The sequence below is a fragment of the Vespa mandarinia genome, chromosome 2, assembly GCF_050613455.1.
Source record: "Vespa mandarinia isolate Hongniang chromosome 2, ASM5061345v1, whole genome shotgun sequence".
NCBI classification, from domain to species: domain Eukaryota; kingdom Metazoa; phylum Arthropoda; class Insecta; order Hymenoptera; family Vespidae; genus Vespa; species Vespa mandarinia.
Genome location: NC_140811.1, coordinates 17,021,302 through 17,040,000, shown reverse-complemented (window position 1 = coordinate 17,040,000; position 18,699 = coordinate 17,021,302). Strand labels below are relative to the sequence as shown.

The 18,699-nt window shown below is 28.2% G+C and overlaps 1 protein-coding gene across 4 annotated transcripts in view; it reads right to left on the bottom strand.

Moving 5' to 3' along the window:
• The window catches only part of drpr (multiple EGF like domains draper), a 21,683-nt gene extending 3,187 nt beyond the window's left edge, over positions 1-18,496 (bottom strand). For 2 of the 4 annotated variants that reach the window (XM_035862185.2, XM_035862191.2), the window contains exons 1-11: positions 18,338-18,496; positions 3,499-3,766; positions 2,874-3,000; positions 2,502-2,670; positions 2,158-2,404; positions 1,930-2,050; positions 1,647-1,784; positions 1,379-1,558; positions 986-1,313; positions 509-616; positions 99-263 (exon numbers count right to left, since the gene is read on the bottom strand). In XM_035862185.2, the coding sequence (XP_035718078.1) occupies positions 99-263; positions 509-616; positions 986-1,313; positions 1,379-1,558; positions 1,647-1,784; positions 1,930-2,050; positions 2,158-2,404; positions 2,502-2,670; positions 2,874-3,000; positions 3,499-3,608 (1,693 nt within the window). In that variant the 5' untranslated portion in view covers positions 3,609-3,766; positions 18,338-18,496. The remainder of the gene's footprint in view (positions 1-98; positions 264-508; positions 617-985; positions 1,314-1,378; positions 1,559-1,646; positions 1,785-1,929; positions 2,051-2,157; positions 2,405-2,501; positions 2,671-2,873; positions 3,001-3,498; positions 3,767-18,337) is intronic. The other 2 variants (XM_035862194.2, XM_035862203.2) reach the window with 2 other exon arrangements.
• Between the last annotated feature and the right edge of the window lie 203 nt (positions 18,497-18,699).

Genomic DNA, 18,699 nt, shown 5'->3' with positions numbered 1-18,699 from the left:
GATGATGATAATGATGATGATGACGATGACGATGATGGTGAGAACGAACGTTCGGTGGATAAATCGATGAAGATAATTAATAAAAATAAAATACAAACCTCGCCAGTCTGGCTTGCAAATGCAATGGCCGGTTGTTGGATCACAGTCGATGCTGTTTTCAGGATGACAATCGCATTCCTGAGTACAGCCATGTCCAAAATATCCTTTTAGGCAATGATCCTTGCAGAGTTCACCGACAAAGCCAGCCGCACAAGTGCATGTGCCTATATGATTAAATAATGTGACGTATGTTCTCCGATTTTCTTTTCTTATCTTTCCTTTTTCTTTTTTTATATTGTTTACAAACAAGTGTAGGTGCAAACCGAGACAAGTTAAAAAGAGTAAGAATTTGTTTCATGATAAGATGCAGAGACTCAAAATATTAGTGATATTAATCAATGAAGATGTGTAAGTAAATATGGTGCCAATTAGAATTTTACAATGAAAACGTTACACCCAACTCCCTTACCATTTTGTGGATTGCAGGAGGCGTTATTAAAGCAGTTGCACTTGTTCGCACAGTCCTTGCCAAAAGACTTGTCGTCGCAGGGACGATCGCAGAGAACACCATCCCATCCTATCAAAATATTACAATAATACGTAACAATGCATTACTTACCTTCATCTGCTAGTTTTCTTTATCAATGACTTATCGAAATATAATAATCTACCATTTCACGTACTTTCTACAAATTTGTTAACGGACAGCGATGCAGAAAGAGGAACAAAAAAGAAGAAGAAGAAAAAAAAAAAGAAAGAAAGAAAGAAACCATTTTACGTGCACGGTACGAATTTTTACAAAATACTTTCTCGATTTTTGTTTTATTCATTTAGAGAAACGAAAACAAAAAAGAGAAAAAAAATAAAAAAAAAAGTAAAGAGAAAGAAAATCTCTCAAGTGCGTGATCTCTTCGTTTATAACAATTTTTCAATAATTTTGTCTCACCTGCAGTGCAATTGCAACGGCCATCCTCGGGTGAACACTTAGCACCGTTTTTGCAAGCACACCTCTGAACACAATCCTCTCCGAATCTATTTTCAGGACAAATTTCGCTACAATCTTCTCCTCTATAACCAGCGGCACAAATACAAGTTCCATTTATCGGAGAACACTGAGCGTTGTTCTTGCAATTGCAATGTTCCTGACACCCTTTGCCATAAGTATATAACGGACAAGTTCTACTACAAGTTTCACCATCCCAGCCAGCTTTACAGATACAATGACCAGTCCATGGGTGACAGAATTCTGTGTTGTTTTGATCGCATTGACAAACCTTCAAACAAAATTTCATCCTTTATTATGTTTCTCGATTTGATTTACAATTTTAAATTATTTTACCTTGGAACAATTTTCTCCCCAGACACCATCTTCGCAAACTCTTTTCTCACATTTCTCTCCTTCCCAACCTGGACTACAGATACAAGTACCGTTAGTCGCTGAACAAGTGGCACCGTTCTTACAATCGCAATCTTCCGTGCAATTCAAACCGTATTTGTCTTTTGGACAAATCTTCAAACACTGTTGATTAATCGAAAAAACTTGTTAAACCTAGATAGATAATGGACGATCAAGGATTATTATTATTATTATTTAGAAAAATCTTTACTTTGTCATCGTAAAAGCCAGGTTTGCATTGACACTTTCCGGTAACGTGATGACAGCCACCACCATTATGACAATCGCAGATCTTCGTACAATTTTGACCCCAGAAACCTTCCAGACAACGATGAGCACATACAGAACCCTACGATAATTTCAAACAAAAAAATTGTTTTTATCTTGACAATAAATTTATCGTCTATTCGAATTTAAATAATATATGAATGAATAATGATCATTTGTATGATACAATAATTTAAAAAGAAAAAACAAATTATTCATACACCTACCATCCAACCAGGTGGACATTCACAATCGCCACTCGTGGGAATGCAGTTTCCACCATTTTGACACGTGCAATCTGACTTACATTCATTCCCATGTTTACCAGCAGGACAAAGATCATCGCACCTAAAAGTTACAGCGGTTCGTTATATAAATCTGATCATTTTAAATGAAGAAAAAAAAAAAAATATATATATATATATATATCTAATTAAAACAGTACAGAAACTTACAAAGGACCTGTGTAACCAGGAGCACAGAGACACTCTCCAGTTATGTGATGACAACTTCCACCATTTCTACATCGACATTGTTCGCCACAATCCTGACCAAACTTATCCGGTGAACATGTTTGATCACAATACTCGCCTTTCCAACCTCTCGAACATAAACATTTCCCATCGAAAGGATCACAGGTTGCATTATTTTGACACATGCAATCTTCTTGGCAATTTCTACCCCATTTTCCCAATGGACATTCTACATATAAAATAAGAAAAAAAAAGAAAAAAAAGAGAACATTTTATTCAAATATTAAGATCTAACTATGAAATTTTTTAACGAATAAAAAACTTACTGAAATCACAGAGAGGTCCACCGTAACCGGATTCGCATTTACAAACGTCCGGTGCGATACAAGTTCCATGTCGACAATCTTCCGAACAAATGGGAATGCAACGATCACGACTTGTTGTTTCAGTATAACCACTGCAACATTCCTCTACTGGTTTTTGCTTCGTTATTTCCTAAATTGTAGCGGAAGATGAAAAATCGAGTGATTGGTGCACGCACATATACATATATGGTAATGTTTAAAAGTATATACACATATATATACATATATATACATATATATACATATATATACATATATATACATATATATATATATAATATATACATTGAATATGGTAAAAGTGGAGCAAAGAAAACTAGTTGCCAAGCTAACCTGTTCCCTGTAGACGGTCTTGAAAACAACTTTGTATTTGGAACATCTCGGTGGGAAGCTTAGGCACCATGTATTCTCTCGTACGGTGTAAGGTTTCTGCTCTGATACTTTTACAGTGATCTTGTAGCTGAAAATAATATGTTCTTTCGTATATGCACTAATTCTTTGATAAGATTAAAATTAATTTATTAACTCGTTAATCTGTTATAGCGGCTAATCGATATGACCTACTTTATTAAATTGGAAAAATTAATTACTAAGAGTATAAATCGAATTATTAATAAATATAAAAATTGAAATAATGCAACAATTAAATGACAATTTAATTAATTCAACAAATTAAAGTAATTAATTAATAAATAATTTCTTATATCGATTCATTTCGATTTAATACGTTAATAATAATTATACTAATCATTTTCATTTTTACTATAAATAATATAATTATTGAATTAAGTAATGAATAAAAAATAATGAAAATTCTATTCTATTAGAATATAATTCATTCATGAATGTGTTAATTGTGATTAAATTTTTTAAAATTAATATGAAAAATTCTGTAAATACTTTGACAATAATTATAAAAATAATCGCAAAAAAAAATAAATTTGAAGATTATACTCACGTATCTTGACGCGTGCAAACGTTCGGTCCTTTGAGCTCAGCCAATGCATTCATAGAGATCAGTGCTATCACCACAAACACAGATATCATGTGCTCTGATAAGACAGCCATTTCGAGTGAAAGATGATGGTCACGATGATAATTATTATTATTATTATTATTATTATTATTATACAGTCTTTTCACATTGCTTTTTTACGTATAACGAGATACGTTCTCCATCGAGAATCTATATCAATGTATATCCAAATAAGAATACATCCTTTGATCTGTAAATAAAAAAAAAAAATAATTGAGAAAATTTTAAGTTCAAAGTATATTCAAATAAAAAAATATTTATATATATATATATATATAATTAAATATATATTATAATTTATAGAAGCTTAATGTTATCATTATAATAAATTATTATTAATTAAAATTGCTCAGTACGTTATATATAAGTGACGTAATTATTTATATTGTCCAAATAAATAGAAGTCTATATTGTGTATATCTAATCACATGATGATAATTATTATTATTAAATTATTAAATTATTAAATTATTATGATTATAATTATTATTATTTTTAAATCGCTTTTATATATTTAATGTAATACTTTCACGATCAATGATCTTCCTCAATTCATATCCAACAACGTATCTTTCCATATTATGAATATAATAAGAATCATTTTAATAGAAATAGTAACTCGAACATATTACCGTATAAAAAGGATAGATATTATGTTGATATTTGTTAAAAGTGAAACCGGTTGTAGTTACGAGCGTCATTACGTTATAAGAACATAATGATTCGCGGAAAATCTATCTCTAGATTTTTTTTTCTCTCTTTATTATTTGATAGACTTTAAACCGTAAATGAATCATATCCGATCTTGCTTTTATAAGAAGAATTAAAGAAAGAAAGAGGGAAAGAAAGAAAAATAAAAGAGAAAAAAAGGAAAAAAGTTTCTCTGAGATTATTGAGGATTTATAAGTGTTGACGCAAATGGTAAGATAAGAAATATATTGTCACTATTGTTCGAATACAAAAAAAAAAAAAACAAAAAAAAATGTTCAATTAAACGCGTATACTTCAGAGAGGGACTAAATCGGGCAATAAATAAATATAAGAGATAGATTCATTGATCGTACGGGTCATGAGATTTTATGAATTTTATATTTAAAATATAAGCAATTTATCATTGATAAATTATTTATATTTATAAGATATATTTATAAGGTATATTCATTTAATTTTGCACGTCCAATATTTTGTCCTAAATTTAATCATTCAAAATGTATTATCCTGACATGTTCGCGACCAATCAGCATCACTTCTTCTCTTTGTGTATATTTTTTATACTAACTTTTTCTTTTCCCTATTCCTTTTTTAATTTTATAATTATCCTTGCGGTTAATTCACCACAGAAATCATTTTAAACATTCAATCGGAAACATTCTATCAAACGAACACATAACACGAAATACTTTTGACTCGTTTGATATCGTAACATTTAATGCGAATACACTCGTAATTCTAAACTACGAACAATAAATTTGTTATTGTTAACGAACACAATCACAATTGAACGCGAGACACGTGTTACAATATGAATTAATAATAAATTAATCAATAAAATATATTAGATTTAACTTCGAATATTTCTCGTAGTATTTTATTGTTCAATCTTACGATAATAAATATATGGCTTAATGATCTTTAATTCATTGAAATTTTGTTTTTAAATAACAAATATTAAAATGAACGAGATTAATTTGTGTAATATGTACGTACAAATACAATTGGAATTCTTCGTTCGATATCTTTTATTAAATTCGATCTTTGAAAAATAAATCCAAAAATCTAAATCTAAAGATATATAAAATTATAAAATATATAAAAGTATATAACAAAAATATTTTTACGTATATAATCGCAAATGTGATATTTATTCATACTAATGAATTTCTTTTCTTTGGGCATTGTGAACATAACGAAGAAAATATTCTAAAAGAAGTAATCATTGGTAAAAATCTAAAAATAACGTTGAAAATACGTAGATCCAAAATAAACAAATAATAATTCGTGAAATGAATGATCATTCGTGAAACGTGCCAGGTTTGTTGATACGTCGATTTAACTTAGAACATTCACGACCTCCTACGGATTTTATCTTTGGCGACGCCTAATACTTAAGACATAGCAAAGGAAATAAGAAGAAGGAGAAAAAAAAAAAAGAAAAAAAAATATTTCTCCGATCATGGACCGAATTCTGATTCAGAAACTTACACACGTGTTAGATATACTATGCGACGATAATTATTTTTCTCATCGCATGACTCGTTTCGTGATTCATATATGCGAGAGTAAATTCAATCGATCTCATGTTCAAGTATGTAGTCGCGACCGGAAGTCAAAAATCAACGAGTTAAAAGTATTCGTGGAAATATTTAAAATGAAGAGCTGTATAGAAAGGTCTATTAACGAAGAAAAAAGACAAAAAAAAAAAAAAAAGAAGAAAGAAAAGAAAATATTCGATATTAAAATCTCTCTTCTTAATTGTTTAATTAATTTAATAATTAATTAGAACTGAATTACTTGCAAGCCATTAACTTTTTTACATAATACTTTTTTTTCCAATCTCCAGGAATCCTTCCTTTCCTTCTTCTCTTTTTCTTTTTTTTTTTCTTTTTATCAAATTGTTTGATTAATTTGTTTAATTAATTCATTAAAATTAAATTATCTACAAACGATCGATTTTTTTCCATCACTGGATCAAATTATGCCATCAATATTCGATAATCTGAAATTGAGTTGATTTTGTTTGAAGATATTTTTTTAACCAATTAATTTTGTCGTCATTTACCGATATCTTTCTATTGACAGTTTTCTTTCTTAATATTTCCCGTCCCCCTTCTCCCGTCTTAAAAAGAAAAGAGAAGAAAGAAAAATCTAAACAAACCATTTCAGTCGCAATGAATGATTTGGAAATTTTCTGAATAATAATTACAAATCTAAAATAAAATTACAGCTTGGTAGTTTTAATAATTGTATAACGTAAGAATTGTTCGATGATAAATATTATTAATAATTTTTAGATAATTCTTTAATGAAGATCACAATATTGTGGGAATTCGTTGTGTGTTTAATTAATTTTTTGTCATTTTGAAAATTGACAATTTGTTTCTGTATAACTTGATTCAATTTTTTTTTTTTCAACTGAAAGAACCGTTCACTTCTTTTTGTTTTTTTTTCTTTGTTTCAAAAGTTCCATGCAATATTGAATTCATACGAAATATACGCTCTTTTACATTTTTGAATTAATTATCAACGTGAGATTTACGTGACAGGCGACGTGTAACGAAAAGTCACGAGACGATTTCGTGGAACTCAATAATAAAATATAATTCAGGGGTTGTTAGAGTTGATAATAATTATATACCTTTTGCCTAATAATCGTCTAATTTTATGTTCTAATTTCAATGTCATAATAATGGAAACTTTCATTGATTTTGTATTGAAATGATTTTTATTACTTTTTTCAAGGGATAAAAGACTTCGATAATTTTTTACTAATATCAATCGATTCAATTTACATCGAATCGATTGATAAATGTTTCAAATGACAAACGTTATCCTTGAAATAAAGATGCTCATTGTCATATGATAGCAACGCATGAATCAAATGGACTATGACTAATCTGAAGAATATGAAGAAGTGATTATCAATTTCTTTATGTTTCTTTATTTATTCGATCCATTCCAAATGACATGAATAAAATGAATAAAATGATATCCTGCAAAATATATAACAATAACAAAAAGAAGAATAATAATCGCGATACTTTAACAAAGAGACATATCGTATCATATTTTTAATTATTATTGAAGCTTTTGTAAAATATACTGTCCAACCCTTTTACAACTTCAACCCTCACTAATCCTTTGTCTTACCCTAAATCCTGTCATTCCCTTGAGTATTAAAGGATCTTGTCGTAAGGATCTTGTACCGAGTGTTTCCTACATTTTCATACTTACTTTTAATATCTGTACATATTCATCTATGTAAGTAACAAATTATCATATATTATAGGATATAATCATTATTATCACGTACTTGCATTAAGTATGTACATGAATGTACAATGTTACAATTTATACACGTGTAGATGTACACGTGCATGTAATATTTAGTAAAATAGTATTTTTCTATGTGTATACATACATTTACATTCGTTTATATCATTTAACTTTTAAACTTATAAATTCTTTTTCTTTTTTTTTCTTTTTTTGTATCTAAGAACGAATTATAACATAATATTACTTACACTAGTATATTAATTATACTCTAATATATTTATATTAGTTTTATACTATAATATAAATATATATGCCAAACGATTTGTAAAACTTATTATCATACGTTATTTTATATGTTCTCTTTAAAAAATATATTCGTAAAAATACTTTGAAAATTGTTTTCAAAAATTGAAAGTTTATTATAAGAAAGAAAAAAAATATATTCATATATATATAAGATACATTTTATATCTCACAAATGAGTTCTCTGAAAAATCAAAATCATTGAATTCTTCGTACTCAGTTACACTCGTTGATCTTTCCTTTCATTCTTATCTAGTTCAAGATAATTCATACTCGCCCTTCTAATTTACACTTCTCCAATGACAAAGTAAGTCATGCATTTCTTGCAAGTTTCTTAAAATACGAATAAGGTTTCCTTAACTTAACGTTCGTTTCCTTACTTCTTCCTTATCTATCGTATAAAACATCACACGAAATAAATTAACTTCAATATTTCTCAATCTTCTTCATCCTTGTAAAATATTTTTGTTACTTTACGAAATATATTAATTATAAATTGAAAAATTCTTTACACAATAACGACAATTCATATGATTTTGGATATCATCGTAAAACAATTTTCCTATCTCGAATTCTTTTCATCAGTTAAATCGAATAAGATAATACAAAATATCTAATCTATTCATATGATAAAGTATTTCTATTCTTTCTATAAATATCTCTAGAGTATTACGCCAATGCTCGAGCCAGCTGTGTTGCATGATCATGTTTCTATCATCAGAGGTACGTAACACGTGTTGACCATACGCACATACAAACAACCTGTATTCTTGAATATATATATTACTTCAACCATAATATATATTTCGTATAAAATAAAAAAAGAAATAAAAAAAAAAAAAAAAGAAATACAATTTAAAATGAATTGTATCATTAATATAATTATCAAAGAATTAATATAAATTTTTCAAATCGTAGAAGAACATTGAGCACCCCTGTTTTAAATCCAGACAGGTCTCTCTCTTTCTCTCTCTCTCTCTCTCTCTTCCTTTCTCTCTTTCTCTCTCCCCTTCTCTTGAACGTGCATCATACACGCGAGGGACTCTATAGAGTCCCTCTAATGACGAAGCTGGTACGTATGATGTACAGGCGAATAGTCGCATTACAAGCGCATAAGAATGATGCAGGAGTGCACAAGAGAAGTGCAACGAAAGAGAAAGACATAGAGTAATAAGAGACTTTAACAAACAAAACATTGATTATTGTCGTCCCTATTGTCTCCTATGCATTTATGATAATACTCATACACACACACACACACACACATATATATATATTTTTTTTTAATCTTAAATATATTATTATATTATAAAAAAATTGAATTAAAAAAAAAAAAAAGAAAGAAAGAAAAGACAATGACAATAACATTGAATCGTCATCATTGATAATAAAATGATTTCATCAAGATTAATGCATGTCGGACGGACGATAAAAAAGAAAAAGAAACAAAAAATAAAAAAATGAAAAAGAAAGAAAATAAAAAAGAAAAGAAGAAAGAAGAAATTATTTTACGAGAAAATATTTTTTCTTCGTTTGACTCAATATATGCGGTGTCTGGTTTTTTATCGACTCTGCGTATACGTATACATGTTTATGCAAGTTAACAGGAATAATTGAAAAAATGTTGTCTTCTTGAAGAGGTACATATATATATATATATATATATATATATATATATATATATATATATATATATGTATGTATTATATATATAAATACATGATATAAAGACAAACAAGTGCAAAGACATGTGAATATCATGTGTAGGCGTCAATGCCACTTAACTGATAATGTGGGTGGTAATTATATATATGTTTTTCTATGTATGCATATATGTATGTATATGTACGTATAAGTGTATGCAATGACAAAACAAAATCATAGAAGGTAATAAAACAAAAACTGTGCATAGAATATACATTAAATTTTCTCGAAGTTATGTAATCGTGACATTTCAATTTATTAATTTTTTTATTTCCAATGTCTTCTTCTTCTTCTTCGTCTTCTTTTTTTTTTCTTTTCTTTCTTTTTTTTTCTTTATTTCTTTATATCTTCCCATGCTTGCAAAAAAAAAAAAACAACCAGAAGAATTTCGTTTTATATTTCGAAAAGAATTTCTATAGTGATCGAAAAATTGAGGATAGATCTTTTATTGAGATTTCGCAATAGTGGCTACCTAAAATAAAACAAACTTCGTCGAGAGCCAAGAGAAAGTTTGCCTTCGAATTTTTTGCACGGCGATTCGATCGACCATGCCATGAGTGTTTTCGTTTTTAAAATAATCTATCATCTGGCTATATCACATATTTTAATATATAAATTACATATTTATTTATGTAAATATATAAATGCATTTTGTCAGTTTTATTTCATTTTCTACAGACAACATTAATTATTACTTTATATCCGGAATTTTTCATGCTTCACATTTTTAAATATAAATTATTATTATTATTATTATTATTATTATTATTACTATATATAAAATTATAATTATACTATACTAAATATAGCATACATACACACATAGGTATGTATGATATTTAAGTATATAACTAATATAAATGTATTAGAGTATATATTATATACTAATGCAAGTAATATTACATAATTCTCGCATTATATAATTAGTTTATAGGTATGAAAAAGAAGAAAAAAAAAATTTAGCTATATAGTGTTAAATGATATAAACTAATGTAAATGTACGAATATATTATATAAACGTGGAAAAATATTATTTCAAATGTAAACAAAAAGATTCATTTACGGAGAGTGAATTAATGACGAAAGAGTAAACAAATTGATTCGATACGAAATTATTCTAATAAAATCGGATACGATCACGATCGAGACGATCGAGATATCGTTTGATAACGTTTCATGAGAAGACAAGAGGGGTCCGACCCTTCTCTATACCGACTAGAAAGGGAGTTAATTCGTTTACGTCGAAAAAAGGGAGAGGTAGAGAGACGATGAAGAAAGAGAGAGAGAAATAGTGTGACAGAAAGAGAGAGAGAGAGAGTAAATTTCCAGGAGCGTAGCGAGTACCATGCAACTGTACAGTGCTGATCTCAAAAACGTGAGTCACAGGATGTGAGCCGACTTAGTGATAAATCTTTAACAAAATCAGTTATCTCTCTCTCTCTCTCTCTTTCTCTCTCTCTCTCTCTCTCTCTCTCTTTCTCTCTCTCTCTCTCTCTCTCTCTCTCTCTCTCTCTCTCTCTCTCTCTCTCTCTCTCTCTCTCTCTCTCTTATTACGGGATATGCATCATTGTATATAAACTTCATGATAAAAACAAAGGATGCTGAAAGAGAGAATGATGATCTGATCATTTCCTGAAGTCGATCTTAATATAAGAAAATTGAATTATCTGACCTAACAAAGGAAACAAACATTTATTTTCAATCTTTCCTATTTACTTTCTTTTTCTATTTCTTTTTTTCATTTATCTAATCATTAAGAGGACATTGAACTTAGGAAGCACGAGATAATAATAAAATATAGATTCGAAAATTCTGTTTGTTATCATCAGATAAAAAGAGGAAAAAGAGAGAAAGATAATTAATCAACTCTGAGTTGATTCAATGATTAACATTAAATTTATGTACTTTGATCGTATATTTATTTTTAATGAAAACAGTTGTATAATAATTACATACGAATGTAAATTAAAATTCAATTACCCGTCATAACATTAGTTTATATAGTTATATCAATATCAGCATAAATCAAAATATAAAATATAATATTTATGATTTCTTCAACTTTAATTATGACATCAGAAAATATTTGAATTGAAATGAATTGGATTTTTCTTTTTTTCTTTTCTTTTCTTTTCTTTCCTTTCCTTTTTTTCTTCTTCTACTAATTCTTGAAAAAAAAAAAAAAACCGAACATATTTCAATCGAAGGAAAAGAGTTATTTCACGTTGAAGAGAAAGAATTCGACAACAAGGTAATTTATTAGCTGAGTTATTTATTTCAGGATGCATTTTGCGCAATTCCCAGAAATGCACACGGCCTGGTGAAGAAGTGAAAGTCGATCCAACGACAACTAACGTAATACACTCTGCCGATAAGGACATGGAAAAGAAGGTGGTGGTGAATCGAAAAAGCAAAGGATAGAAATATATCTTTCTCCTATTTCTTTTTGTATGTTTTATGAGATATGAAATCGACGAGGTGTCCCACGTATAATTCGTATTACGCGAGTCTACGCCGGAAATATTAACTTTCTGACTTGAGACTATATTAACTCGATTATATCTTCTCGAGGACTTCCTGGACACTCTAATCTCTAGAAGAAAGTTAGCTATATATATATATATATATATATATATATATATATATATATATATATATATATACATATACATCCATGTATCTGCGATAAGTGAGATTATCATTATTCGTTTCATAAGTATATTAATGTACGAAAAAAATCTTATATATATATATATATATATATATATATTACTTCGAATAAAATCTTGAATGAGAAAGTCAACCAAGTATTTGTTCTAAAAATGAAATAAAAGAAATGAAAAAAAAAAGGATAAAAGAATGAAGTTTTACGTTGATTCATAAATGCCACAAATAAATTAATTACGATAAAACGATAATGTAAAAACTGTGCAAAATGATAAAATCAGGAATTCTGATTATAAAATATTCACATTTATTTTGTTTGTATAACTATATAAAAAAAAAAAAAAAATTATTTATTTCCTATTTTTAAAACTAATAGCTGAATTTTCAGTGTGACATTTTATTGAGATTTTAGAGCAACGAATTTCTCTCATCAAAGAACTTCGGTTTTATGAGAAACATAAAATCTATAGAGAGAGGGAGAGAGAAAGAGAGAGAGAGAGAGAGAGAGAGATACAATCTCAGTTCTTGAATTTTTCGTGCTTTTCATCGTACATCTCTATTTAGTGAGATAGTCACCCTTGACCTCAAAACTAAATCGATCAACTGTAGTGAGATGCTTCACCTGGCGAGTATTACTGCATTTAATTACGATTTCTTTTTTTATTTATTTCTTTTTCGTCGATTTAAATTTTAATACACCATTTTTTATTGGCAATTTCTCGTCATAAAAAAAAAAGATTTTAATTTAATAGAGATTTTATTACTTGTTTGTTCTTCTGAAAAACTTTTTAATTCGTAATTTCCCGTCAAATAAAGTGTATTTAAATTTCGAAGAGACGTTAATGTTAATATATATGTTGTATAAAAAAAAATTTTTCAATCCGCAAACATTTTTCTTAAATGCAAATTTATATTCAGACGAGATATAAATATTAACGCGCTTATTGTCGATAAAACTTTCGTCATAGAATAAAAAATATTAATGTAAAAGAGATTTAAAGTTTTAATATAGTTTTGTTCTATTTCGAAAACTTTTCGATTTTGAAACACTCATTATAGAGAGAGAAAAAAAAAGTTAGATTTAAAAGAGATATGAATTTTAATACCTAGATATTTGTTGTTTACGAAACTTTTCGATTTAAAAACACTCGCTATGAAGAAAAAAAAAAAAAAAAAAAAAAAAAAGAAGTAACAGTAATAATTCGATTATTATTCGAAAATAAATCAAACAATATAAAGTTAAGATAACCGAAGAAGAAAAATAGATGAAGGAAATAAGGAAAAAAAAAAAAAAAGAAAAAGAAGAAAAATTCCCAAAGAGGAGATTTTCTTTCTTTGCGTATCTTCGAAGCCATCATTCTTAAGCGTCTCCTCTCTCGCTAGAAGGTCACAAAGGTATTTCATTCTTTCGTGAAGGAATGCAAAAGAAATCTCGAGTTCCGAATTTTATTTCTACGATGATACATTCGTGACTTCCTTTCGATTCGATTTTTTATCGACGATTTTCAAGCTTTCAATTTAACGAAAGTGAAGAAAAGAGAAAGAAAAAGAAAAGGAAGAATTTTGAAGGAATAAATAAATAGAGAAAGAAAGAAAAAGGAAAAAGAAAAGAAAGAAAGAGACGGGAACTTTCAAATCATTCGCGCGAGATCTTTTGACAAAAAAAGAAAAAAAAAAACAAAAAGAAAGAAAAGAAAAGGAGGAAAAAAGATAAACCTCAGTGACGGAACTTAACGAAGCATGACGATCGTTTAAAGTAGTAAAATTATTGTTTCGATATTTCGTGATTTAGTTCCCTTCCTCCCTTTTATTTTTTTTTTTTTTTTTTACAAATCCCTTATCGAACGTAAGGGAACATTGACCCTTGGACAATAATCAAACAACTAAAAAAAGATAAACTTTAATACTGTTATCATTGAAATTATCAAAGTTACTACTTTCTTTCTATTCTTTTTACAAATTAAATATATCTACTGTTCAGAGGTCAAAACAAAAAAGAAAATGATAAAGCTTTTCCGACATTTTTCAATTTAGTTTTAAATGATCATGTACCGTTCGATGAAAGGCGGAAAATCGAATTCCTCTAACAAATCGCATACTTAAACGAATTCTATTGGAAATTCTTAGAACGTTTTTATGCAAAAATGGCCTTCGTGTGATTCGCATATTAGATCCGTTGTATACAACAGAAACTTCTCACATTCAGTATTATTCTTGGAAACATGATTGTTACGTGAGAACGAACGAATAAATACTATTTTAATTTCAAAGTTTTCTTCGTTATCACCATTTCCTCGGTCAGAAGATAATATTCGAATTGATCTTAGTATCTTCGTTATGTTCATTCTTCCGTCGGATACTCGAATCTTTTTTTGCTTTGAGTCCAGAAAAAGAGACACACACGCACACATAGAAAAAGAGAGAGAGAGAGAGAGGGAGAGAGAGAGAGAGAGAGAGAGAGAGGAAGAGACAAACAGAGAGACATTTATGAGTTTCTTTTAACGATTAACTCACGAAAGCGTTAATACATATGTACAGAAGTACATATATACATACATGGATACATACGATATATAGAAGGCTTCTCCATTCACCATGAATTCGGTCAACTAACGTTCTCTACGCCTTCTCGCAACTAATCGCATAAGTTTTCATTCGAAAGCCTTCATACAACGTTCTAAATATTTTTACGACTGAAGTTAAGTTTATTACTTAACTCGAAAGATCGTAAAGATTGTCAATCATTTGTATAATTATAAAAGATAATTTGATTTAAGATAATATTCTCAATTTATAGCGTAAATTTGTTATAACAAAAAAAGAATTATAATTATTATATTCGTTGTATTACCATATGTTTATGTAATTTTAAAATTTTTTCATTATCGATCGAACGATTATTTAATACGAAAATTTGTAAAAATTGATCAATCGTCTGTATAATTATAAAGCTAAAATTCTTTTTAAAGGTCGACACTCTTTCGATTTGCAATTTAAATATATATCATTTGAAAGAAAATAATAAATATTATATTATTTAAAATTTTATATATTTATGTACGTTTTAAATATACTATCGATTCAACGATCAATTGGAAGAATTTTAATTCGAAAAATCATAAAAATCATCAATCAAAAATCAATAATCAATAATCACCATTACGATTATCATATTCAATTTATTCCTAATATAATAATTGACAAATCAATAGTTCTTAGAGATGTACCATTGTCACAAAAAAGATAATAAATATAACGACATAATATCTTTATATATATATATATATATATATATATATATATATATATATATATATATAAAACATTATATTATAAAAATAAACGAAAAAATCTCGACTCTCAATTTTAAATCAAACAATACGTTCGATTTAAAAAATCTCGACTCTCAATTTTAAATCAAACAATACGTTCGATTTAAAAAATCTCGACTCTCAATTTTAAATCAAACAATACGTTCGTTTTAAAAAATCTCGACTCTCAATTTTAAGTCAAACAATACGTTCGAGAATTCGTATTTAATCTTTCGAAAAATAAATTAAAACAAAAAAAAAGAATCATACATGGAATGCAGCATGATGTAACTCGCGAAGTTTATTAAGAGTATTGAGAAAGAAAAGAAAAAGAAAAAAGAAAAAAAAAAAAAAAGAAAAAAAAGAAAGAAAGAATACTTCCTCTCTAAACTTCTTTTTCTCTTTATCACGTACACTCTCCTTTTCTCTTCTTCTCTCTGCTGCCATTAATAACATGGCAGCATTAATTTCCCAACGAAGCATAGAACGTAGCAAGTATAAAGAGACCAGTGGCAGTTCATTGAGCGGAGGACTCGATGGAAGGCATACGAAGCAAGATGGCCTCGTTCTCTTTCTCTCTTTCTCATCTATTCTCTTTCTATTCATCGTTTCTTTTTTTCTTTTCTTTCTTTTTTTTTTTTTCCTTTCATTAAGCATTGCATCTGAGTGAGCATTGTCAAGGTGCACTCTTTCGCTTCCATTTATACGCGAGGAAATGCGACGAAATGGAGCAGGTCGTCGGACTTATTCAAAAATTGCATTGTTCTTCAAGCTTTACAAAACATTGCAATAATAATGATCCGTTGATTTTGTTCCTGATTGAAAAGAAAAATGAAAGGAAAGAAAGGAAGAGAAAAGAAAAGAAAAGAAAAAAAAAAGGAAAAGAAAAAAAAATAGAAAAAAGCAAATCGAAATGATCCAAAATGGTGGACCAGATAAAAAATCTTTTAAACGATATCCTCGATATCCTCTAACATTTTTATTTAATTTCATTGTTAATTTCATTCGAGAAAACAAACTCGAACGAGAGCGAATAATAAAATAATCTTTTTACAAAGCTACAGATACACATACGTATGAACATGATCATTATTTAATGATAGAAGGCAAAATAATGTTGTTTATATCGATGTCCGATTGACGGTGAATAATCAACGATAAAAAAAAAAAGTGAATAAATGAGATGTTGAATTAAACTTAACAATGAAACAAAGTGAAATGGCAAATCTCTGACGTAATATTAATTAATATTCTCTTAATTTAGTCTGGATTCGTTAAAAAAGGAAAAAAGAAAAAAAAAAAAAAAGAAAAAAGAAAGAAAAAAAGAAAAATTATAATCGCGAGCGTATGCGTCATCGACTTTACTTGAATGAATTTACAAAAGAATTTCAACGTATGACCAAACACTATATTTGATCTTTGACCCTTAAAAGCTCGATAAAGACGATATACGATATTTACGAGTAATACATCTGTCAATGACTATCCTTTCTTTTTTTTTTATTTCTTTCTTTTTATTAAAATAAGATAGAATTTAGTTCGATTATATTATCTATATAATTTGTATTTATGAGAAAGATTTCACTGAATGGGGAAGAGGGAGGCTGGTGGGGGAGGATGGGTGGGGTGGGGAGGGTAAAGGAAAAAGAGGAAAAATGTTTTGATATAAAATTAAATGTGTCGCGAAGAACACTTGAGACTTTATTACGAGAGAATCAAAAATACAATGATCGTTTTTGTAAGAAGTAGAAAGATATCATTAATAATTCTAATCTTTTTCCTTATCATCGTCAATTATATTTTTTTTTATTTTATTGCACTGTACGATTTTTCTTTTTCAATATTGCAAAATTTTTCTGTATATATACATACATATATATATATATATATGTATATATATATATATATATATATATATATATATATATATAAATATATATGAAATATCTGTATCAATAAATTTTTTTTTGCTCATCATGAAATGTAAACTCTCTAATAAGAGACAACAAACAAAAATATAATACTTTTGATGCTACGAGTGCCGTTATACGCATACAACGTGACTAAGTACCGTGCATCCCTATTCCTTCATGTTTGTATTTTATACCTGGAACTCTTGGACGAAAGAAAAAGAAACGTTCGAAGAATGAACAAGAAAAGAGGCATTCATTTACGATCGAGAAACGTATATAAGCTGCAAAGAGAAAACCGGTTTCTTCGCTGACCGATCGTATTTTTACTCGAATGAAGAACAGTCAAGTAACCTTCTTGGAACTCTAAGCAAGTTTTACTGTGGTTGTAAATTAATCAAAGATCAATCCTATCAAAGTAGATCGTTCCATTTAAAAAATATGTTTACGAGTCAATTAAAGAGAAATTATCTTCGTTGATATTATAAAGTCATCTTATATATGTCAATCTTATTTAAAATGTATAAACAATTATTATATTTGATATCGTGGGAAACAATGAAGAGTCATTGCAAAAAGAATAGAAATCATTCGTAACGAAGCTGACTGCGTTTTATCGAGAACTTCCTGGATCAATTACTCAAATTACGTCATGACGAATATTTATTTTACTTGTTTCAATTTTGAATTTCATTTTTTTGTATTCCTTTTTTTTTTTTTTTTTTTTACCCAAACACAAACAAATATCGAATTTCCAATCGTACGACACGAAAAGTAACTCTTTTTGATGAGAAATATTGAAAGAGCAAAAGCCAATCTTGAATATCATTTCATCGTCAATTATTTATTATTAATTTTGTTGATCTTACTTACCCTCGTCTCGTAATCCGATAGTTATTCCAAAATTAGTTCACCTACTTTACCGTAGCTTTAAAAAAAACACTCACAAATTGACTTAGCGATTTAAAACCACAAGCTCTCACATCAGCGTTCAAAGTTCTACTGTTATGTTCTACTGTTATAAGCTCAATCCAGAAATTCCTATCTACTGTGTAGAAATGATAAGTAGCGCCGCTTAGTTTATATTCCGGAAAATTAATAAAAAAGTTCTTTGTTAATGCGTCGATAATTAATAAATCTGTTTTATCGATAATAGGTAAAACATTTCTTACGAAAAAACTAAAATTATACGATAAAAAATGTTCTTATATTAATTGCGTCTTGAAAATCGATAA